This window comes from Schistocerca nitens, chromosome 1 (genome assembly GCF_023898315.1).
Source record: "Schistocerca nitens isolate TAMUIC-IGC-003100 chromosome 1, iqSchNite1.1, whole genome shotgun sequence".
Lineage (NCBI taxonomy): Eukaryota > Metazoa > Arthropoda > Insecta > Orthoptera > Acrididae > Schistocerca > Schistocerca nitens.
Window position 1 is genome coordinate 1,058,068,015 of NC_064614.1, and position 25,817 is coordinate 1,058,093,831.

The 25,817-nt window shown below is 40.4% G+C and overlaps 1 protein-coding gene across 14 annotated transcripts in view; it reads right to left on the reverse strand.

Annotated features, from left to right (window-relative positions):
• LOC126197486 (WD repeat-containing protein 76-like) overlaps nt 1-25,817 on the reverse strand; it is a 400,466-nt gene that overhangs the window by 161,854 nt on the left and 212,795 nt on the right. The window contains exon 1 of one of the 14 annotated variants that reach the window (XM_049934648.1): nt 3,599-3,754. The exons of the other annotated variants lie outside the window; for them this stretch is intronic. Coding sequence (XP_049790605.1) covers nt 3,599-3,631 — 33 coding nt within the window. The 5' untranslated portion in view covers nt 3,632-3,754. Of the gene's footprint in view, nt 1-3,598; nt 3,755-25,817 lie in introns of those variants that run through there. 14 annotated transcript variants of the gene reach the window in all.

The window sequence follows — 25,817 nt, forward strand, 5'->3', positions numbered from 1 at the left end:
ATATTTTACAACTACAGTAAATGAATTAAAATAAAAAATTAAACAGCCAGACATAGCAATTGATATACTTGCTGAGCCGCTACTTAAAGGGCATGAATTTCACTGTGACCCTGTCACACCCACAGATATAATAAATATAGTTAGAAAATTTTCAAACTCAAAAAGCATGGACTACTACTGGCTATCTAACTACACAATACAAAGGACAATACACCTCTTTTGCAATCCACTGTCTTATTATGAATAAATGCCTAGAAGTTGGAGTTTTCCCTGATCAGCTCAAAATTTCTGAAGTTATACCTACATACAAAAAGGGGGGAAAAACACTACCCTGAAATCTGTAGACCAGTGTCTATTGTATCAATCTTTTCCAAAATATTTGAAGCAATTTTCCACAAACTAAGAAACTATTTTGAAAAGTATGACCTTCTCTGTAGTAGACAGCACGGTTTTTGAAAAGGGAAAAATATCACCTCTGCAGTCCTTTAAATAGTTAGACATTAACTGCATTTGAAAATAAACAGTTTCACTTGAACTTTGTGATCTGAGTAGGGCATTTGATTGTATCTCCTTTGACATCCTACAAGCCAAACTGAAGTATTACACTGTAAATAATACAGAGTTAGAAATAATCAACTGTTCTCTACATAACAGGAGACAATTTGTATCAATTCAAAATAGAGACTCTTCTATGAATAGTCACACATCTGGTGTACCTCAGGTTTCTGTCCTTGGTCCTTTCATCTTCACTGTTGCAATTAAAGATCTGCCTTATGTAAGGTCTGAGTCAGTTATCTATGTGGATGATACAACCTTAATCAGCACAGATCAGGATTTATCAAAGTTACACCATAAATCACAGAACACACTCAACACTAAACTGGTTCTCAGCTAACAAACTTCTATGTAATCCAGAGAAAATTCCGCATCCCCATCTGGCAAGAGGAAGAACCAAAAATCTGTAAAACTGCTTGGAATACACACTGATTCCAAACTTATCTGGCAACCCCATATCAACTAGGTCTGCAAAAAGTGATCACGGGTGTCCTATCACATCTGGAAACAGATCTAGTGAGTAACAAGTATCCCAGAACAGCTTACTTTTTCAGCCTCATATCTTATGGGCCGTTACTATGGGGCCACTCATGTCATGTCATTGATGTACTAATGATGGAGAAAAAAGGGGCTACAAATAATGTGCAAGGTTGGTCCAAGGGAACACTACCGTCCCTTATTCGTCAAAATGAAAATAAAGACAGTGATAAATCTTTACATTTATGCATTGCTGATATATTATAAAAAGAACAGAACAGAATTAACACCAGAGAGAACACACAATTTCATGACACCAGGAACAGAGTATTGACATTCCTAGACATAGGCTGACAAAAACAGGCAACACTAACAAAGAACTGTTTGAAATTATTTAACAAATTACCACATACTGCACTCAATGCACCTTTCAATAATTTTATATGCCTATCATATGATGACAAGCAGATAGAAGAAGTGGACAGTGTTAAATTCTTGGGATTACAGCTTAATAATAAATTAAACTGGGAGAAGCAAACCACAGAACTGCTGAAGCATCTAAACAAATCTCCATTTGCAATGCGAATCCTATCAGACATAGTGGATATAAAAATGAAAAAGCTGGCATACTATGGTTACTTTCACTACATTATTTTTTGGGGTAATTCATCAAGCCAAGCTAAAGTTTTCCGAGCACAAAAACGTGCAGTAAGAGTTATATGTGGTGTGAACTTAAGAACATCTTAAAGAGGCCTGTTTAGGGAACTAGGGATACTAACTACTGCTTCCAATATAGCCTATTTATTCCTTAATTAAATTGGTCATTAAAAATATATAATTATTTCAAATGAACAGCTAAGTTCATGGAATCAATACTAGAAATAAGAATAATCTCCACAAGGATTTACAGTCATTTACTTATGTACAAAAAGGTGTGCATATTCAGGAACACACATTTTCAAAAACTTGCCAGCAGCCATAAAAAGCTTAACAACCGCGTGTGTGATCCTTTCAAATAGTGCTCATTAAAAAATGTGACGATCATTCCACTCAGGACCCGGGGAAGGTACGTTAGCTCATTTGTTTTAGTTGTAAATGTTTGCAATGTATTATTGTTTTTCTGGCATGTTCTACATCCTGGAGGACCTCCTCACTATGGGTCAACTGGAATGAAAGTAATCTAATCTAAAAGTAAACTGCACAAATGGTTAATAGATAATCCATACTACAGTCTCACAGAATTCTTGCATACTTGTAACATAGAAAGTAAGTTTTAAGTCAATGATTGCAATACTGCACAGTTGATTAATGTAGCACAAATAATTTAAACTTCAGTGAAATCATATTTGTAAGTGCAAATAAGTCAACACACATGAAACTACCAAGCGAATAAAACTGCAGAGACTGACATTCCCGTTCAATCAAGTAATGGAATTGTCAAAAAAGAAAGGAATTACAAATTCATGGTTGTCATCGTTAACAAGCATTTGAAGACGAGGACCTATCAGCGAAGTATGCTCAAAGGCAAGCACAAACATATTATTAATGAGGAAGATGCCAAACAGTAAACACAGACATGTTATTAACAATGCACCATGGTCTGGTCTACCCCCACTTATAATCCTGCATTTTAGTCTGAGGAAATGATGCACATACGCATATCTATAGGTTAAGTGACTTGAAAGAAGGCTGTTACGTGAATTGCAAATCTGACCCTCAAGACAATCCGGCAGAAAAATTCAGGGAACTTAATGACAGTCCCTGCACTACATATACATGAAACGAATAGTACCACCCAGTTGAACAGATACATACACAATTAGAATAGGCACTACGAGAAATACGAATGATAAACAACTTAGGAAATGGCTCAAGGTATCCGAGAGTGATCGTATCATTGCCGGGTGCATTTTACATAAATTGCCACACAGAATAAAAAGCATTGAAAAATAAATTTGTTTTGAGAAACAAATTACATGGTTATTGTGTCTCTGCAGACATGTATAGTTTAAATGAGTACCTAGGTGCTAAACAGTAGAGACGATCTTGTTCAACGAGGGAGGCTGCCAGACTGTTAAAATGCATAAATCACTCATTCCATGGTGTACACTACTGAGGTGTGATGGCGAAATCTTAATATTTTGATAATGTGAAAGCGAGCATGCGATTGTCGTATTGCAGATGATCATACAATTCTCATGTTGTGAATAGACTTAATATCCATATTTCCTTCTCTTTCAGGTTCTGGAAAAACTTTTTCACGACAACTTCACCATTGTTGAGCTGTTTCAGTCGACATCAATAAGTGAAAAATAGCACATTCCACTCACAAACAGTTCATTTCAATAGTTCGTATGAACTTAAATCACTCATCCTATATTAAACGGGTAATCTGCAGCAATCTGGTAACACACAACAGGAGCTTTATTCAAAAACCGTAAAATGACATCTGCCGTAGCTGTCTTTCAGTAGTTACGTAACATTGTAACATTAGCGCACATATGTAAACACAACAAATACAGGCACAGACATCGAACATTAACACATATTGTCGTCGTTTACCAACCTTCCTTCTTCTTAAAACTCCTGCTTTCGACATTTTAAACAGTTTTTCAGTCTGACACTACCCAACCATGACCAAACCAGTCCAACGTTTCGCGCCAAATGCAAAGAACAATAAGAACTGCAAGGCATCCGAAACACGTCTCACGTTTCGCGCCAAATGGAACGTACCAAAGAACTATGTGGCACCCATGCACATGCAGAGCCCTCACTACAGTCTTTTTCTGCTGGCGCCAGTTCCGATTTCCGCACTTCCGACTGGACCTCACGTCGGTACAGTTTACAACAATGAGTCATCGGAAATAATGAGTAAGAATATAGACAAAAGTGCAGTATTTAGCAGAAGAGAATACAGAGGCGTTGATAAAAACGAAATAGAGAAACAAATCTTGGTTGCTACAACTGATTCTCCTATAAAACTCATACACAGGAGAAAGGCCTAAAAACTGAAAAAAACCATTTTGTAATGACGAGGGTTACCCTGAGCAACACTTGGTGCATTGGGTAAACGTGAAACTTTACTTTGCGTCAAAAATAGATTCAAATCTCCAAGACTAGGCTCATTTATGAAACTAACAAACTTTGTATAGCCACGTCGTCATAATATTTATATTCACTCATCAAAGGCAAAATTTATAACCACTATTATGAAATCACAATAATTTTCGAAACTGACAGGTTTACAGTAACACAATCCTCAGCAAATTAACAACCAAAATTTTCACACTGACACAACGTTGCACAGTCTTTAATTACTGCACTAACAAGACCATCCCAACCCAAAGGTTTGCTTTTTGGCGGTTAATTTATCCTATATGTGTCTTGCTCCTTCATTCCCTCAGATTCAGGAGCATTGTTTGTCGTGTAGCAGTGTAATTCTCTCGCTGTATGAGTATATACGTTTGGTATTATGGAGCCAGTTGAGATATGGCATGCTTGATAAAAACTTCAAAAAGTTTTTCGCTCTTGCATCAGTTGACTTTCATATCGGATATTCATTATTCTTGATATCTAAGTCGATAAACAAGGAAATCTAGGGCTGTGTAGCGACACGCAGCAGACCACGCAGCTGATTCGCTCGACGAGCTGTCACCATCAGGGTTCACGCACTGGTCATCAGGAGCGGTGTGATCGGTTTCTCCATACCGCAGTGAGAAGTTCTATGACGATTAATTTCTGTGTTTTAATTCTCAGTTGGTTCCCGAGCAAACTTGTACGGGCTTGTATGTTAATTAGTTGTGCAACAGCTTCTCTGTGGATTGTTGTAATTGTTCAACATATGAACATGCGTAGTTGTTCTGAATAAACCACTGTCTCAAGATGTTGCATATCTGTCCTCGCTGTACTAGAACTCAGCATATGTGTTAAATTTGGAAGTCAAGCAGCAGATTACAATAATAGTGACCCCGACGTGGTACAGCTCGAGGAAATAAAATCAACAATAAAAATTTTTTCTCGCCGAATTTTCAAGAAACAGGAAATTGCGAGATGGGAGGCACACAGGCATTAGGCAGTGTGGGTACCCCCAATTTGGCCACACAACCCAGCTTTATTGTTCACACAGGTAGTGGCAAGTTTTCTCTGCACTGGTTTGACTACAGACTCCACCAAATTGGCACTGGTCGTCAGCCAGTTAGATCATCGGTACATAGCAGAGGTGCAAGATATAATAACCTCACCTCCAGATACGGAAGCGTGAGCAAAGCTCAATTTCGAGTTAATTCGTAGAATGACACTCCTCATTGACAGCGTCACTGGCCTTTCTGCCGATGGATTCCGACGTCAAGCTAATCTGCTCAACAGGCAGTAGAGACGCTGAGCTACTGGGGCAGTTCTCAGATGTCATGAGTCCTCCAGGTGCCCCAAAAGAGGCACCATACGTCACAGCACCACAGATTATATTAAGACTACCACAGGCCCACCAATTTCATGCTGATCCAGACTCCTAGCTCCAGACTACTGTGCTGTTGCAAAGACCGCGTTTAATTCCATGTTGAAAGAAAGCATCATTCGTCCACTTAGCAGCCCATGGTCATCGCCTGTACACCTGCTCCCAAATAAGAGTGGCACATGGCGCACATGCAGGGATTATCGTGCCATTAATGCTGAGACAATACCAGACCGATGCCCTGTACCACTATTGAGAAACTAAAACTATGCATTACGTGGAGCATTATTATTTAGCGTGTTAGACTGTGCAAAAGCCTATACTTATGTTCCCATAACTGAGAAAGATATATCAAAGATAGCTATCATCATGCCTTTTGGCTTTCTTGAAAGTTGATCTATGAAGTTTGAATTTAAAAAATGCTGCACAGACATGGCAAAGAGTCATAGGTACAGTGCTGCAAGAGTTGTCATGTTGTTTTGAGTATCTTGACGATATCATCCTCTTTTCGGCAACACTGGAGGAACATGAACAGCACTTACTCAAGATTTCTAGATGCCTAGACAAATACGATGTCGTACTGAACACTGCGAAATGTGTTTTCAAGCAGACAGAGATCACCTCCCTAGGCAATTGTAGATCACAAGTGAAATGGTTGCCATTACCAGGAAACATCGAAGCCATATTAAGTATTCTGCAGTCAGAAACTGCTGAAGAGCTGAAGATTCTTACAAATTCTCAATTGTTATTGGTGCTATCAACCCCATTCAGCAGAACTTCAGGAGCCTCTTTCACGTTATTGTACGGTACTGAAGGAAGAACACCAATGCAATGGACAGACAGAATGAATGCCACTTTCGAATCAGCTACACAAAGCATAGCAGAAGCAGCACTAGTTTCACAATAATATGTGGATGGTGCCTGGCAGCCTCTCGCTTTCTACTCACATAATCCCTGCCAGCATAACAAAAATGGAACATGTACGATCGCGAATTACTTGCGGTTTACGAGTCCATAAAACATTTTTGTATACGTTTGGAGGTGAGGGAATTTGCAATTTATACATCGTCCATACCTTTCGGCAAAGTAATAACAAGTGCTTGCCAAGACAATATAATCAACTGGAATTTGTCACAAAGTTTAGTGCTGTTGTGCAACACTTATCAGGAATCGATAGCGTAATGGCAAACTATCTTTCCCACATGCGCAGTATAACAGAGGCTGTAAACTTTATGTAAATAGCTAAGGCACAAGAACCTGAGCAAGAGCTGTAGGGATTTTTAACAGACACTTCATCCATTATTCAACTGAAGCTTAGAGATATCCTAGGTGCAAATGGCAAACTGTGTTGCAAGGTTTGCAATGGTAGAATTCGTCCTTTCATACCTTCTGTGTTTCGTAAGTGTGCTTTAGAAAACTTGTACAGTTTGTGTCACCCCAGCGTCAAGACAACAATGAAACTAATAACTAGCAGTTTTGTATGGTCAGGGATACAAAACGATAGTTGAACCTGATCTCAAGCATGTCCACAACACCATTGCAGCAAGATTTCTGGCCATACCCACGCCCAGTGGGAGATTTTCAAGACCCTATCGATGTGGTAGGACCAGCACCCCCTTCAGATGGACAATGATATCTTTTGACAGTGAAGGACCTTTTACCCGATGGCCAGAGGCCATCCCAGTGGACAACATTGCAGCCAAGACACTGACTACTGCCTTTTTGTCACAGTGGGTTCCCCACTTTGGTTGCCCGCTTCACGATACAACAGCCCAAGGATGTCAGTTTGAGTCTGAGCTATATGCCCAGTTGAGTAAATTTTGTGTGCACAGTGCACCCCAAAACTACAAGCTACCATCCCGCAAGTAATGGTATGGCTGAATGCCAGCACCAGTTGTTAAAAGCTGCACTAATATGCTATGAGTCAAAAAGGACATCTGCATTGTCATTTGTCTTACTAGGGCTATGTAACATTTCCAAGCCTGACCTGGACTCTTCGCCAGTGAACTCATCAAACCACGTCAATCACAATGGATGTCTCGAAGGAATCAGATTTCGTTGCTCACTTAAGAGAATGACGTCACAATTCTGGCCATGTCAAGCATCATGTCATGGGACTCCACAAACCTTTGTACATTGAGAGTTGCAGTCCTGTACACATGTAATGTTGCGCAGAGATGGGGTGAATTGATGCTTATGTGTACTGGTCTGCATCATATTCTTTGCAGAAGTGGAAGAACATTAGACTTTCTCATCAACCATGGAAATCGAGAACGAAACTCCCTTTTATCTGAGGGGACCTGTGTGGTGACATGCAGCAGACCACAGCTTCATCAGGTGGACGGTTGATTTGCTCGACCATCTGTCAACAGGGTTCATGTATTGGTCAACAGGAGCACTGTGATTGGTATCTCCTTGCCAAGTTCTGTGACTATTAATACCTGTGTTTTAATTCTGCCTTGGTTAAAAAAAACTTGATGGTATGTGCTTGTATGTCAGTTAGTTAGGTAACAGCTTCCCTATGAATTGCTCTATTATTGTTCTACATATGAGCAAGCATGATTGTTCCAAATAAAACAATGTCTCAAGATATTGCATTATGTTCCACTTCTTTCCCAGCTGTATTAGAATTCAGAAAACATATTAAGTTCATAAGTCAAGCAACAGACTGTAACATAACTAAACTGACTGGAGTGAAGAAAAAACATATTTCAACATCTGAAAAGGAGTTGTTACGTACATTAAAACAGAACTCAAATACAAAAACATTGAAACAAATAGATTTTGTATCGATCTGCACACAGAAGAGTGTGCTTCTAAATTAATACAGAAAAATAGTTCACTTTTAATTGTCACTGTTTATAGGTCTTCACTGGGAAATTTTGAACTGTTTATGAGGAATATGGATTCCCTACGATGCTGTTGTCAGCTAGCACCGAGCAGTTGATGGTCTGTGGTGATTTCAGTGTAGATTTTCTAACGAATAGGGATAGGAAAAATGATCTGGGAATCTTATTTGGATCTTACAAGTTGATTACAACAATTAACTTTCCAACACAGGTGCATAAAAACAGTAGGAGCCTAATTGATGTCTCCTTTGATGAAGCTCAAAACAAGGTAATCACCTTATACCCAGTAACAAATACTCTTTGTAATCATGACGCAAATTTAGGATAAATGAGACAACGCCTTACAATGTCGATAGTCCACAGGTGTATAGCGCCCACTGTTGACATCTGATCATAGGTCACAAATTATACTACACTCACATCAGTCCTACATAAAATTATTATTAGTAACTGAGAATACCTCTTTCAAAGAAAGAGACAAACGGGGGTGTTTGACTTGTGAAATTACACATCATGCCACCACTAACTCTGTTAACAGGACATCTGTCAAGCAGATGTATACAAGAAGATTGCTGTACCTTACAAACGACCTGTCACTAACTTAGAATCACCATAGTTATGAAACTGAAGACTCGATTTTATGCCCAAGATGCGGCAAGGGAAAGGAGTACATCACATGAATCTTCATTCGTCTCGAGGAATGTGTCAAAACAGGATGGAAATGTTTCATCACACATGAGATGGATCTCCTCTGAATTCTGAGAGGCTCGCTGTTAACGGCTGTAAGGAGACTGTGCTCTAAGTCACACTCAGAACACATGCTTGTATACCAGTCGAACACAGGTTATGTCACACAACTGATGCATCCTGACAGAACAATGGAATTAAATTGTCAAATGACCTGCAGCAACATCTACCTCTCTCGCTCTAGAATGCTCCATCATACATAACAACCACCCATTTATTCTTCTTCTTAACTGTCTGCAATTATATCACAATAATTTCATATCTACTGCTATATACCGATAAGGGTGTTAATCTCCCCTACATACGCACTTCTGGAGAAATCTTGTGCTCTCGGATAGGCGCAGAACATCTGTTACAGATTCAGCTCACTCTATTCCACTTCTAATCAACTGCAGATTAAATCGGTGACCATGCTGCAGGGAGGGTTGGTCAAAGATAATGCGAGGAGGTCTTTCAATCTCTAACTTTAACCTAAGAATACGAGAATGCCCTGTGACCCCCATCCATATAGAGAAAGATCGTAAATTACGTATTGTTCTGGAAGTGCTGGAATTTGTAGATCACCGTGTAGTATACTTTGATGTATATTTTCGACAATTAACAATGAATGAAAGTACTGCACGGTCATCTATCTACAATCACAATGGTACTCGCAAAGTAGAGGAGAGGCGGTTTAGCGATGATACAGAAATTGGGAAGCAGGTTGCCGCGTCATTGGTCGGTGTTTAAATTACGGTAAAATTACTAAAATTGATCGCAGTATCAACTGTGATCCTTATTACAGTCATCCATGGTGTCTTTTCCATCCTGTCTGTTCCCTGGTACGCCGTTGATTACCGCATGCTGATTGACTGAGCTCGCTTGTTTGAGATGGAGAAAGAGTCTTGGTGGAGGGGCAACACCTTCCAGGGATGGCTAGCACCACAACAGTGACAGCGTACATAATTGCAATAAGAGGAATCAATAGAAACGGAATACTAAGACTTCAGTTACTCCGTCACTGTGGAAGATGAGTTTCAATGTAGAGGCTGTCAATCACCTTCGGAATGTATCAGACAACAAATCAGGAACCCTCTCTTGCACGGATGTGGATCTTCACTTTGTGTCTTTTTCGTTGCGGCTAAATTTTTTAACGATATTTTAATCATCCATCTATACAGAGAGAGACAACCATGGTAATAAAATCAGATGCGTTAACGAATTTATGAAGTGATATGTAGTATAGAGCTTATATCTACTACTTCACTGTGCTGTTACCTTAAGAGGCTTCGTATGCAGCGAGACGTTTGGTTACCTCAAGAGACAGATCGAAAGTCAGGCGGCGTTCTGTGACTGCGGTAGATCTCAGCACTCCTTCAAGAGCTAAAAATGAGTTTAATATTCTAGTCCTGTGATGCATTAAGTGACAGATAAGAAAGGATAATTTTCTGGTTGATAAAAGAATCAGAGTATGCTATAGTCCCATACAGGATTTTTAGTACAAGTAGCGATACGTTAGCAACATAAAAATTGCGTGTACTATCCGACTTCTTCTACCTTCGAAAAGAACTCGTATAAGCGGAAGGAATCTACATTTAGTGTGAGAAATTCGAGGTGTATGGTCAACAACATCGTTGTTTCGGATTGGGTAAAGTGAGTTTATTAAACTGGCAGGTCTATGTCGGGGTAGAATTGTTTAGAACCACTGCATACATCCAAGTTGCAGTTGTTTGTTTCGCAGTGCACCATGGCTGCCTGCAAGGGCATGAGTGAAGATTCAAAATGATGGACGTTTGCACTGGACATATTGATAACATCTAAATTCCTACCACTCCAGTCATCCCTGGATGATATCTATGGCCGATGTTGGTGCACTTTCGCGTATACGTGCATCCACAACTGCATCTGATGCCACAGCGGAAATTTTCACTGACCTCTTTACGTAGGTGCTGCTGGCGTTTGAGGGGTTTGGCGCACTGCGTGTGGACGTCTGGTGAGTGAGTGCACAGTATGTGCGAGTGTTTTCAGCTGTCTCCACGGATTGGATCGTTGTTTAAGTGTGTCATGTTCAGTGCTTCTCTATACATCGCAGTGGACTCTGTCTTGCAATGATATTTGCTGTTGTCTCTATTCTATCACGCAGTGGAACCTTCCTCTCTCCTTCCGAATGTAGCGAAAAGAACCAATTTAGGAATTCTATAGTGCTTTAAAAACCCAGTCGCGACATCAGATTCCCGATTGATAGATATCTCTCTCATCTATCCATGACAACTTGTTACTATGGCCCGGATTGTCGTTTTTAGTGCTTCTCAATACAATGCAGTGGACTCTGTCTTGCAGCAGTATTTGCTGCTGTCTCTACCCTATCATGCAGTAGGCCTTCCTCCTTCTCGTTCTTCCGAACTTAGTGGAGAGAAGCAGCTGAGGGGTTATATAGTGCTTTAAAAACCCAGTCGCGATGTCAGATCCTGATTGGTAGCGAGCTCTGACATATAGCCATGAACAGCTTATTACTACCGCTTGGATCGCAGTTTAAGTATGTTATGTTTAGTGCTTCTCAACACATCGAAATGAACTCTGTCTCACAGTGGTATCTGCTGATGTCTCTATCATGCAGCAGAACATTCCTCCCTCCTTCTGAATTTAGCGGAGAGAACTAATTATGAACTCCATCGCGTTTCCGATATTTGTATTAAGTAAACACATGCATTTGGGTATGGGTCTCTCTCCTACCAGTACGGATGGGGGCTACACCATAGATGGCGAACAGCTCTGAATGGCTTATTTCACTCTATTTTTGATATCGAAATTGTATTACCTCTCTCTTTGTCTCCAGTATTAGCCAATAGAAACACTGTATTCTGAGGAGAGATGCAAATCTCTGCCTGCAAGTTTCAGAACATTGGTTCACACAGGCAATCAGGGAGTAGCCTCTGGAGAAAGACAGAGACAGGAAGAGAGTCTGGAATTTCCCAATCAGCAGAATGCCGCCACTTGATGTTTTGTTCGGGTATAGTGAGATCAGAGGATGCCGATATGGGATCCATGGTCGGTGGTATTTAATAATGTGGTCTGTAATTAGAACATTGGGTGGTTTTGACCTTCGTTGCAGTGCTCTGACGATAGCGACCCCAAACAGCGGCTACTATGCTGCACTTCATTACATTCATGATCTGTATACCGCTTTTGTAAGGTTTAGCTGTCAGTACAATATGACTGATGTATGTTTCTCTATTTGTAGACAATAGTTCGCTGCTGAGTTTTTTGTAATTTGCCCATCTGCAGAAAGTCATTGTGGGTTTCGAAATATGGCATGAACTTTTAGATATGTAATTGTTCCGATTTTCCCCTCTGTGCTTAGACACCAGTGTGCTTCGAAAAGTGAAGAAAATAAATTAACATCCCTGACTCTGAAAGCAGATATAAACTAAGCGTACTCAGCATTTCCAAGCGCGATCAGAATAAAAAAAAGCGCCGCAATTGTTTAAATATTCCATGCTGCGATCGATTTCCTGAAATTTTTTTAAATACACTATATTCCATATGTTATCGTGTTTCCTGTAAATTGTTTAAATAAACAATATTTCACAGACTGCAGTCAGTTTCCCAACAAATTCTTTAACTAAACAAATAAACTATATTCCAAGCACTCCCTTGAATCACGTAAATTATTTAGATAAACAAATACCACACATTGTCTAAATTGTTTAAACAATAATCCATACACTGCAATCGATTTCCTGACAAATTCTTTAACTAAATAAATAAACTATATTCAATACACCACCTTGAATCCCATAAATTGTTGAAATAAAAATAATCAGCACTTTGTCTAAATTGTTTAAACAATATTTCATACATCGCAATCGAATTCACTCCAAATGACCCATCAACTGAATCTTTTTCCCGCCAATTTCCGGGAGGTGGAGGGGAGGCAGAGGGCTGGGGGTTCTCCAGCCAGTGGATTTAATGAATTAGTCAATCAAACTGATATCAAAAGTAATATTGTATCGTTGAGGGGAGTTCCCTGGGGGATAGAGTAAGAAGTGGTAGAGGGTATGGAGGAGGAGGGGGTGGGGGAACAATAAGGTAAGGACTTGTCAATCAAAAGATTGGAATATACCCAGGGGGATCATAAGCTGTCAATCCAAAAGGTTGGATTATCCCCAGGGGGTCTTAATCCTCTTAGCAGAACACTAGGTAAAGTAGCTGTCAATCAAAGGAAACCAATAGGTTTGCCCCTGACATATGCTTGCCTCTGGTGTAGGCAACCCACACTAACAAAATGCACTGATGCCGCCCCTGTCCCACTACTCAGTTGATCCCACAACAAACAGAAGCTGATTGTTGTACCTATTTTCATACACCTGGTACAGTGTACTACAAGATGTCAGGCATAGATGGAGGTGGTAAGATGTATTCCCAAAAGCTTTCGAATACTCCTACATTGGTGGTAAGTATGCTTCCCAACGACCACAAATGACCAATTAATTTTGAGGTAAGTATACTTCCCAAACCCCTTACAGAAACTACTTTGGTGGTAACCATACTTCCCAAGAGCCATTTGAACACCGTTGTTTGGTGTGATATCTCACAATCCCGAATGCTATATTTCACAACAAACAGGACCTACGGATGGTGCAGCAGACTGTCACTAGATACCACGAACATACAGGAGTGGTAACACATATTCCCTTAAACGCTGCAAAGAAGTACGTTTATTGGGATGTATATCCCCCACGACCTGCAAAAGGGTTAATTAAACACTAGCAGAGCAAAACGTTTTCCAATGACAAAAAGATTACACCGCTTCCGGTGATTTTTATAAAAGCATTCCAGAACGTACTACTACGGTTCTGACCTGATTATCAGAAGATACAGTTAATAATTTCACATGTAGTAGGCGACACTGCCCTTTGGGCTAACAAAGCTGCAGAAAATTGTCATACATGCGAAGAATCTGAAAACGCTTTTCTTGCAAAATACTGGTCTCCAGGCATACAGGAACATTTACGTAAACAGGTGTACAGCCCAGAGATGTACAACCCTGAATAGGGTAGTCTCAGGAAGTTTTCTGAAAAACATGCCAGTAAAAGATTACTGGAGAGAACCGATTTCTCAAAAGTATGTGCTCCATTTACTAGAGTATTGCATCACTGCATCCGTGTAGCCAATCCATGTGAGAAGTGTTCGTCTGTATCACTCGCTATGCACATGCACTCAGAAGCACACGGATGGCCGGTCACTCACTCGGTATCAGGCAGTGCCTACTCACCGAGTAATGGGCAACAGATACGTGGCCTTGCCATGTGGTTAAGGAAATAATGACGATATACAATTTCGTCACAATGCACCAGTTGAAATGGGACTGGCAAGTGAACGAATGCATTTAGAATTAGAATTACTGTTTGTCTGTCGACTTTGCATATTTTATGTGGAGAAAGTGTGTACTTTATACCTGAGATTCACCAAGTGTGAACAAAGTATAATGAAAATTAAGTTGACAATCAAATACTGAATGTTATTGAAGGTTTTAACAGTGGAATTCTTTTATGTGAAGGAATGGCCGATGAAGTAATGCCTGCTTTCAGTCAGCTGCTAAAGTTGCACTTATATTGAGACATACTTTGAACAAAACAAATTTAACTCTAACTGATGGTGTGCACTCCTCAAGTCCACAGTAGAGAAGTACCAGCACTGTCCCATATTATCAATGATCTCCATGATATTAGGTATGGGATAAGTGGCGACAGTTATCGTCTTACTACTAAGATATCGATAGTCACAGCGGAATCTATGTTTCTTAGAACCATCTGCTGGCTTTTTGAACATGACTGCGACAGTTGTCCGCCATGTGGTAGTTCCCCACTCCCCTTTCATTGGCTAGCTGTTTGTTAATGAAATCCTCCATAACTGGCTGTAAATGCCAAGGTACACAATATGGTTTCCGGTATACAAATGCTTCATTCCCTGGTGGAATCTGATGTTGTGTTAAAGGTGCTGATGGAATGGACTCCAAGGGTAAAATAAATCCTCAAACTCTCTAGCAGTTTCTCCATTCCCAAATTTCGCAGTCCCTCCAGATGCTCTTTCTTTTTACATAATGAAGTTTTAGTGGTGGCCAGCATCTGATAATGGGCATCTGATGTTTCCCTGTCATCCTCTTCCATGATATCCAAATTCGTTACAACAGTCCCTTTGTTAGTTTTACATCATTGGCCCCAAAATTATCTATATTCACAGTTACTATTTTCCTGCCATCTCTCTCTTGTACATGTACAATACACTTTTTTTACAAAACAGCATGATGTGTCCAACACATCATTGTCTTCTAGTGGGTCTATTACACTTAACAATCAACAGGTTTCTCAGGTCTTACATTGATCCAAAACCACTTCCCAGTGCTCTCTAGCACAGTGTCATGAGAATCAAGCCTTAGCATCTTCATATGCAGTTCAATCGATCTGTCGCTTAAGTTAGATTAACCTTGCAACAGTACTTCACAGGCGCTGGGTTTCCACTAGCTGGAATGCCATCCCTCTAAAATCCAATGTATGTCACTGAAGGTCAATTTTGGCATGATGTTCTAAGAGAAAGTCCAACCCTCAGGATCATACTCTAACTTTCGCTAAAATGAAGCACTACTTCCATACATAGTTCAAACTGAATTACCTCAACCTGAAAATTCAGTAACATTGAGCCTAATGACTTCACATCATGGTCTACCATTCCAGGCAATCTATAGTGTTGTGTGTAGTTAACTGCTTCCAATCTATGAGCTCCTGACTTTCCACTGACACATACAGAATATGGTGACACAGTGTCATACTAAAGGACTAGTTACAAACGCAAACAGAATCGAGCCCATTTGTTTGTACACCTGCGGTGATTGCGGAAATTCGAGCACAAATGATCCAGAGGCCAAAGAAGTCGATATGTAAATTGTTGCAACAATTGAACGTTTTGTGTAGGTCTTGTCAACGTGTTTTACACCATACAGGGAAGAAATGACATATGTTCAAAAAATGAAGGAGAAAGATAAGGCAAAACGTGTGAATTATCATACATGGCCATGACAAACAATTGAGAGTGGAATGCTGGATTGGCTACTGCATTTCATTAGTGATGAAGCCTGAGTTCATCTGAGAGGACATGTTAACGCCCAGAACAGCAGATACTGCTCAGTAAGCAATCGCTCAACGATTAGTGAGGATACTCTTCACTGTGAAAAAATCGGAGTATGGTGAACCGTATCAGGAAGTCAGATTGTGGGTACCATATTTTTTTTAAACATCAGTAAGCACTGCTGCATGTATGAGAGTCTTTGAGGAATTTTACACAAAGTTGACTCCCCATGAACGTACATAAGTTGTCTTTCAACAGAATGGGATGATCTGTTACGCTTCACGTGAGTCGATCTCACGATTTTTTGAAAGATTCACAGAAGAAAGGACTGTCAGCAAAGAATTATGAGCACCACGTCCATCATACCAAGTAAATTGTGACTCTTATCAGTGAGGTAGTCCTTACAGAAAGAAGACTTGAAGGTAATATTAGTAATGAAATTTTGAGAATTAACGCACAACGTATATTAACATGTTAGGGTGCGCATAAACGTTCACTGAAGAGTAAGCGGGTCATTTACAGCACATAATGTAATGTAAAAGACAAGAATAGTGCAGTAAATATATACCTTTACATAAACTTATTTGCTATGTCTTTATTATCTAATTATTACATGTTTATTTATTGTTACAGCTGTTCGTGCCTGGCAACAATTCGTGCATAAACGGCTCAGAGCTGGTTTATCATGCACCATCCTGCATTAAATCGTTTTGAATTCGATTAGAAATTCTTTTAAACCCATCCATGCCCGAGGCAGGATTCGAACCTGCGACCGTAGAAGGCATGCGGTTCCAGACTGAAGCGCCTAGAATGCTCGGCCACACCGGTCGGCACTTCAACAATTCCACGTGATTTCCCTGTTTAATAGAATTTGTTGTTTCATTGTTTAACTGATGGCCAACTCTTGTTTTCCTAGAAAAAACTCTGCATTAATAAGCCTTTTAAGGAGGTCTCTGTTCTGCCTTAGCTTCTGTTTGTGCACAGATATTTCGTTTTTAAGCTGGTCATTAAAGTAAGTTTCTATTATATTTTCCCCACAATCAGATATAGCTATAGACATTCACAGATGATTAACAAACAGTCCATGCTCAGTTATCGACATCACTGAATTTCCCAAATGTATGTAGCAAGTTCTGGCCCAACTAGAATTTCTGTTTTTCCCAAACATCAGACAATACCACCAAACACCGCATTTCGGTCACTGCTACTCGCTAACCAGTCATATTAGGTATAAATATTACACTGAAAACGTCTAGCGAATTTATTTGTCTCTTGAACCAAGTTCAGGAGCCCTCATGTTGTCTATCCATTTTTAATTATCTCTTTCTGTGCGCAATTGGATTAGATAAAAGCTCTTTTGTAATACATGTAGACATAGTTCTGTATTATACTGCTAGGTATGGACTGGCACACTGGCACATCGACAGACTTTCATACAGACAGCAAACGCACAAACTGAGCATTACAGTGTCCCGGCGGAGGTTCGAGTCCTCCCTCGGGCATTTGTGTTTGTGTTTGTCCTTAGGATAATTTAGGTTAAGTAGTGTGTAAGCTTAGGGACTGATGACCTTAGCAGTTAAGTCCCATAAGATTTCACACACGTTTGATCACATTTTTTTGAGCATTACAGTGTTATACCATTATTGATACACTCTGTTACTTTGTATTATATAGCTGTCCGAAAAAAGCATTGCTTGAGGTTTATGTTGACTCAGATTATTTTTTTCGTTATTTTCTTTTGTACATGTAAACTATATGTAAACTAAATGGGTTACAGATCCTGATAACGATAAATTAACGAGTTGTTTTGTGGCAAGGATAATGTTTTGATACATCCACCACAAAACAAAATAAGAAATACACTCTTCAATTTATTACTTCCTGTATCTTCACCTGTTTCTTTCTATATATGAAGTAGTATGTAATGCAAATTATGAATATTGACCTTGAATGTATTGATATTGAATGTCTGTTGATATTGTTATCAGTTGAACTTCACCTAGGATTGTGCACAAATTACCTTCAAAATTTCTTTCAACTATTTCTTCTAAACAATTTTTCCAATTATTTCAGCAATTATTAATCAATTTCCACGATTATCCCCCCACATAAAGATATAAATATCCAATGACGACTTCTTTAAAGACGGCGCCGAGCGAAATATGAGCAGACCTTTCAATAGTTGAGATAAAAAGTTTTGAGATCAATGATTCATAGGATTGTTACAAGAAACTAACGAAACTTTCATTGCATTTGTTACATGTCCACGAGATTGATAGTGACAAAAACATTAAAGGAGCAAATTAAAATTAAATTCTGCCTACAAACGAGTCAAGCCAGGAACGCTAATTTCAGCAGTAAAGATAGGAAGGTGCTACACTGTTTACTTATATGGCCGCACTTGGCGTAGTCTCTCTTTTCCTTCCAATTAATACCCTTTACGGAAAGTGCATTTTTACAGAAAGTACAAAAATTTGTACAAAGCCATCATTAAAATGCACGATAAGTTCATTCAAATTCTGTAAGACTGTGTCAGGTAGTGACCAGGTTCATTAGTGAATACTCAGGTAAATCAGGTTTCATTAAAAGTACCGAATAGATAAAATTTCATTTGTGAAAAAATATATTTTTATTCATGATTTTGTTAAAAACTATGTACAATGGAGTCAAAGGAAATCGCCATTGTTGAAAATTCATTACAAATTGCCACGTGCCAAGATGTCGGAAATCTGGGTTTGGCAACTGTGGAAAGTAACACGCCAACTCCTGCACTGGTCGATGGCAACCGAAACAACGAGGTTGGTGTCCCACTATAACTAATCATGATGTCACTTTCATGACCCTCGATGGACATTTGCTCTGTTCTCACCGGGAAACATTTTTTCAAATAGTGAAACTGAGGGCGTGACAGTGAAAATTCCTTTCATTACTTGTTCACGATGTCACGAACGCAAGAACAGGAACCAGTTCCTAAAAACAATATAAATACTAGTGAGAAACACAATTTGACACACCTCAAGCAACTAATAACACAACGGCTTACAAAACAACAGGAATTTCAGGAAAGTATGACACAACAACTTAAGGGTATGACACAGCAGTTCACAAAACATCAGGAAAATATAAGACAACAGTTTTCGCAGCAGAAGCAGGCATTTAACGGTTTCAAGAATAGTATTAGTCGACAGTCCAATGAGGTGAGCAAAACTACACGCACTGAATTATCTGACGAACTATCCGGGAACTTGATACAGCTAGATAAATAAGTACCGACATTTTCAGCAAAATAAATATGTTAACGGAAAAAATATCATCGGTAGACGATAAACAGGAACTACTTGCAAGTGAGTTACAGAATCTTAGTGAAGCCTGTTCTCAAATTCAGGAGGCGCAATCCCAAGTGGATGCGTCGGTAAAAAATATGATGGTACAGAAGTACAAAAGTTGTCTAAGAGTAAACCAGTGAAGTTTAGAGTCAAAATTTTCCGAAACACAGAGAGATGAGGTATGTGCAGATGTAAAGGAAATAACTGAAAAAGCTGAAGCCTGGATGCTGGATAAAGGCAGCACCCTTGCTGAAAAGGTAGTGCCAGAGTGCAAAATTTATGTAGATACAGTAAAGAAAGCTCTAAAAGAGAAATAAAGTCACTTTCTAGCTAAAATAGATTCAGTTTTAAAGGAAGCAGAGGAAAAGTTACGAGGCAGTATTGCTAAAACTACTGACATTCCAAAACAACGTTTGACATAAAGCAAACCCATGCTTTTAGAGAAGTTAGATACTTTCACTGGTTGCCCACGATACGTGGCTAGCCCATCGAAGGTAAATAGCGAAGGTTGCCGAATGCAGCAACACATGCGGCATCTGTACCTGTCGAGTAAGCGCAATTGTCATGCGCTACGCCACAAGCGAACATAAACACGCCTGTCAAGTGTGACGTGGATTTCAACATTTTTTGCAGACAAGGGATTGCTCAGACATCAACAATTTCCGGTATTTACCTTTGAAGGGAAAAGAACAAACCCTGTGGTCTTTATCAGAGCATTTCAAAATGTTTTACCTCGTTCCTGGACTGAAGAACAGAAAATTAGATTTGTTGGATAAACACAGTATGACGTTCTACTATGGGCTATGGATACAGACGAAAGTTGCCACTACTATGAACAGTTTCAGGGAGCCTCATTGTATAAATGTTGGTCTGAGGCCGTACAAGAGAGGCTCATCTTTAATATCTTGGCCATTAGTTAGCTTCCCGAATTGGCTCATAATAGGAGGTATAAGGTCTTCAGCAAATGTAGCCATTTCTTCTGCGTGGTAATTCACAAACCGCGCGGAATGGCCGCGCGTTTTGAGGCGTCATGTCACGTACTGCGCAGCCACGCCCGCCGGAGGTTCGAGTCCTCCCTCGGGCATGGGGGTGTGTGTTGTTCTTAACGTAAGTTAGTTTAAGTAGTGTGTAAGTCTAGGGACCGATGACCTAAGCAGTTTGGTCCCTTAGGCATTCACAAACATTTGAAGATTTAGTAATCCCCAACCATTAGGCATTCTTAATAATAATCGCTTGACTTCTCTTGTAAATAATTTATTTAACCACCAGGTTAGTCGCCTAGAAGGCGCTTCATCAGGTTAAATATGGTGAATCGTGACATTAAAGTTGCAACATGGACGGGATCGGAAAGTCGTTGTCTATGAATAAATCCCAAAATTATTCATAGACAAGGAATGATTCGTACGGTCCATGTCGCAACTTTAATGTCGTGATTCATCACATTTAACCCGATGATGTAGCTTCTAGGCTATAAAATCGGTCGTTAAATAAATTATTTACAAAAGCAGCCAAGCGACTATTGCCCCAGAAGTCTACTTAGGACTCCGGTTGTCCCTCATACAAGATAGCGGCTGGAAGACAGAGCGGGATAAACAGAGGACGTTCAGCGGCTGGCAGATCCACATTGTCGCCGGCCCTGTGGCAGCCGGCACCGCAGCCACCGTTGCCGCCGCTGCCGCTGCCAGCATCCGCCACGGCGCTCAGGACGAACTACACCATATCCGATTCAGCATCGATCCGTAGGCTTGGGCAACGCTGTCCAGTCACGCCCCTCTCAGCGCTCTCCTTCGTGTCAGGGATTGCCCGAGCTTTCCCTACACTCTAAGCCTTTGCTCCATTTGTCAACATACGACACAAAATCTGACTTCAGTGTACCAAATTCTAGAACACATTCACTGTCGGAACTGGAAACTGTTACATCATCACCAAAACAACTGTCCGTCCCGATAGCTAAGCGGGCAGCGTGACGGATTGCCGTCCTACGGGCCTGGGTTCGATTGCCGGCTGGGTTGGAGATTTTCTCAGCTCAGGGACTGGGTGTCGTGTTGTCTTCATCCTCATTTCATCGCGATCCGGCGCGCAGGTCGCCCAATGTGGCGTCGAATGTAATTAGATCTGCACCAAGGCGGCCGGACCTGCCCCGCAAGGGGCCTCCCGGCCAATGACGCCAAACGTTCATTTCCATTTTACCAAAACATTTTTGCCGAACGATACCAAACTGGTGTGCCAGTGTTTCCACGTCTGTGGGATGTGTTGATTTAAACTTCTCGATTTCTCTTGTTAATATGAACCCGATGATGTAGGATAACCAGATAAACACGATAATCCAAAATGCAGGGTGATTCAGCTGACCCAGCCAATAGGTTTTATGCAACCCGCAGTGCCTTCAAATAACAGGTGCAAGATTTTCATATTCTCTCGCTTGCTACGTGCAAACCATTAGTCCTGCAGAAAAATATGATCAGGGTCTTTCTGGAGGAAAATTAATGCAGTTAAATTTTGTACTAGGGTATGTTTTCGCTATAGGCCCTAGTTTTCGAATAATTCAAGAAACTGACCTTTGTGGAGTAACTGGAACACTGGGGATAAAAGAATGTTGTCCCAAAAGCCGGCCGAGTTGGCGGAGCGGTTCTAGGCTCTACAGTCAGGAACCGTGCGACCGCTACGGTCGCAGGTTCGAATCCTGCCTCGCACATGGATGTGTGTGATGTCCTTAGGTTAGTTAGGTTTAAGTTAAGTCCCATAGTGCTCAGAGCCATTTGAACCATTTTTTGTCCCAAAAAGAAAATAAACTGAAAGTTAATAGTCTTTTCGTAATGTTGGTGGTAGCTCTAAAAAAATATCTTGTAATCTGGTCGAAGTACAGAGGACATAAAATGCAGACTGGCAATGGCAAGGAAAGCGTTTCTGAAGAAGAGAAATTTGTTAACATGGAGTATAGATTTAAGTGCCAGGAAGTCGTTTCTCAAAGTATTTGTATGGAATGTAGCCATGTATGAAAGTGAAACGTGGACGATAAATAGTTCAGACAAGAAGAGAATAGAAGCTTTCGAAATGTGGTGCTACAGAAGAATGCTGAAGATTAGATGGGTAGATCAAATAAATAATGAGGAGGCACTGAATAGAACTGGAGAGAAGAGAAATTTGTGGCACAACTAGACTAGAAGAAGGGATCGATTGGCAGGACATGTTCTGAGGCATCAAGGGATCACCAATTTAGCATTGGAGGGCAGCGTGGAGGGTAAAAATCGTAGAGGGAGACCAAGAGATAAATACACCAAGCAGATTCAGAAGGATGAAGGTTGCAATAGGTACTGGAAGATGAAGAAGCTTGCACACGATAGAGTAGCATGGAGAGCTGCATCAACGCAGTCTCTGGACTGAAGACCACAACAACAACAATCTGGTGAGTGTAACTCAGTATCTTCAGGATAATAATTAATGTCGACAACTTACCTTGCTCTTGATGCTCCGTTACAGATGCTGTTTCCTGGTAGTTTGCTAAGTGAAAATGGGCCAGAGAACTGCATGGGTGTCAATAATCGTGTATAGGCAATTGTTGTTTCAGGTGTACTACTTATTACGTCAAGAGCCCTCGTTGAAATTTTGCATCTCATTCGCCGCTTCGCGCGGTTTCTCACAGGTCTTATATACATTCGCTGATAGTCGGAACATTGTTCCATATAGTAATTTCATTGACCACAATCACAGAAGCTGTTTAAAACTACAGAAAATGTTGTCATTCAGCGGTTACAAACGAAATATGTGAAATAGGATACGAGGTCAAATTCATATCTGTCGTTTTCATGCAAAATAAATGAAATGTTCAAATAAATATTGTAAATTACATTTTTGGTAATGGCTCTGTATCTATCCCATCCCAAATCTCGCTGACACATTTCTGGTTTCAAACACTCGTACTTTTTTTTTCTGTGTGAACAGAATTTCAGTAAATATTACAGTGTCGCTTTGTTTAAATCGTCAATAAGATTTCGTTTTATGAGTTTCGGTAATAAGATGTCATTACGGTTAGTAGTTTCATAGCAAGCTGCCAATATGTTAATCAGAGTTGCTACACGTTTCAGACATTATAAAAATAGTATTTTTGGTGTCTCTTTATCTGATTGTTTGCATCTGAACGGTTCTGATTTTAACTAAACGAATTAATTAATCATGTTCCTAGCAAAGGATGGATGTAATACTAACAAGTACTTTGACATGCTGTTATTGGAATTATATTTAGGTGTTCAAAAGCTGATATTACATGAGCCCCGCCTAATGATATAACAGTTAATTAAGTAACCTGAATAAGTGTTAGTGTTTTGTGAAAGACAAGCTAAATTAGTTCTTGGAACCATATGAAGACAGTCACGGACTGTGCGGCTGGTACCGGCGGAGGTTCGAGTCCTCTCTCGGGCATGGGTGTGTGTGTTTGTCCTTAGGATAATTTAGGTTAAGTAGTGTGTAAGCATAGGGACTGATGACCTTAGCAGTTAAGTCCCGTAAGATTTCACACACATTTGAACATTTTGAACCATATGAAGAATGACCTGTTACCTTTCACCACCAAATGCGTTTTTCTTGAATAACTCGAAAACTGTGGCCTCCTGCGAAAAGGTACCTCAGTACAAAACTTAACTGCATTAAATTTCCTAAAAATATCCCCTTCATTTTTTTCTGTAGAACCACCAGTCTGCACGCGGCAATCGAGAGAATATGAACATATTGCTTGTGATTTTTGAAGGCGTTGTGGGTTGCACAAAACCAGAGGTAAGGGCAGCTCAATCATCCCGTATACTTGTTTTGACCAGAAACTGCTATTTATTTTATTCACATAACATGCTACATATCACAATTGAATGCCCTCTCCATTATTCTTGAATTACTCGCCAGAGACTAACAACTTACTCACTAAAAAACACTGAAAATTTATTGCACCCGTTTACTTGTTTTCGATTCCATGTCGGGAAAGACAAAAATATGAAAACACCAGAAGAAATGCTTGCTTGAACAAAAATCCAGAAGCTAGCCAAGCCTGCAAGTTCGAATGCTGTATTTGACCACAAACGGCACCTGTGCGATGTCCTCAATAAATTGCAAGCCGCAGTCAGAACAGTGTTCTGTGTAGTTGCGATTGAATTGTGTTGGTGCTAACTGTATTCGAACGAAGGCAAATTGTTGGTGCTCGTATGGTGGGTTCTTCCGTAACCAAGGTAGCCCATATATTTTGTGTTTGTTGGTGTTTGAAGAGACAGCTTAACTGGAGATTTACACCGCATGTAGGGAAAGCGGAAGAACATTCGCTAAGTCACATCGCAGACGAAAGTGTGTTTTGAGTGATCGTAACAGACGTTCACTGAATAGGATTCTGTTGAAAAATAAGGGGACAACAGCAGCAAAAGTCGCCGTAGACCTCAATCTCACACTCGCGAATCCTGTAAGCACGAAAACAACAAGGGCGGAGCTCTGTACTCATGGAATCGCAAGCTAAGCTGGAATTCCAACTCCATTCGTCGGTGACGCAAATGTCCTAACACAAAAACGCGACACCGAGGTCATAAAACCTGGACTATGGAGCAATGGAAGAAAGTCATTTGGTCGGCTGCGTCCTGTTTCACACTGTTTCCAACTTCTGGCCGAATTTGCGTCCCCAGAGTGAAACATGGTGGAGGTTCAGTGATGATTTGGCAGGCATATCGTGGTATTCAAAAAATGGTTCAAATGGCTCTGAGCACTATGGGACTTAACTTAAACCTAACTAACCTAAGGACATCACACACACCCATGCCCGAGGCAGGATTCGAACCTGCGACCGTAGCGGTCGCGCGGTTCCAGACTGTAGCGCCTACAACCGCTCGGCCACCCCGGCCGGCTATCGTGGTATTCGATGGGCCCCATGATTACTCTGCAAGGCCTCATTACTACCAGTTATTATGTGAACATTTTGGTTGATCCTATGGTACAATGATTTTGTCCACTAGATCTCAATATTATTGATTCTTTCTGGTCTGCAGCTATACTTTTCTCAAATTGATCCATGTGAAAGACGCCCCAAAACTGCAATCACAGATGAAAACATCGAGATACATCGAAATACAGAATGCTTATGAATTTACGCCAAGCTTTTCATGATGGGTTACGCCAAATTGAACTGAGGAGACACACGCCATTCTGCTACATAATTTCCGGCTGCAGGGCTCTCGTCGTTTACGATGGGCAGCGGCGCAGATGTTCAGATTGTGGGCAAGAAGGCCGTATCCCTTCTGAATGTCTCCGACGTAGGGTGGTTCGGAGGCGTCGCACTTTCTG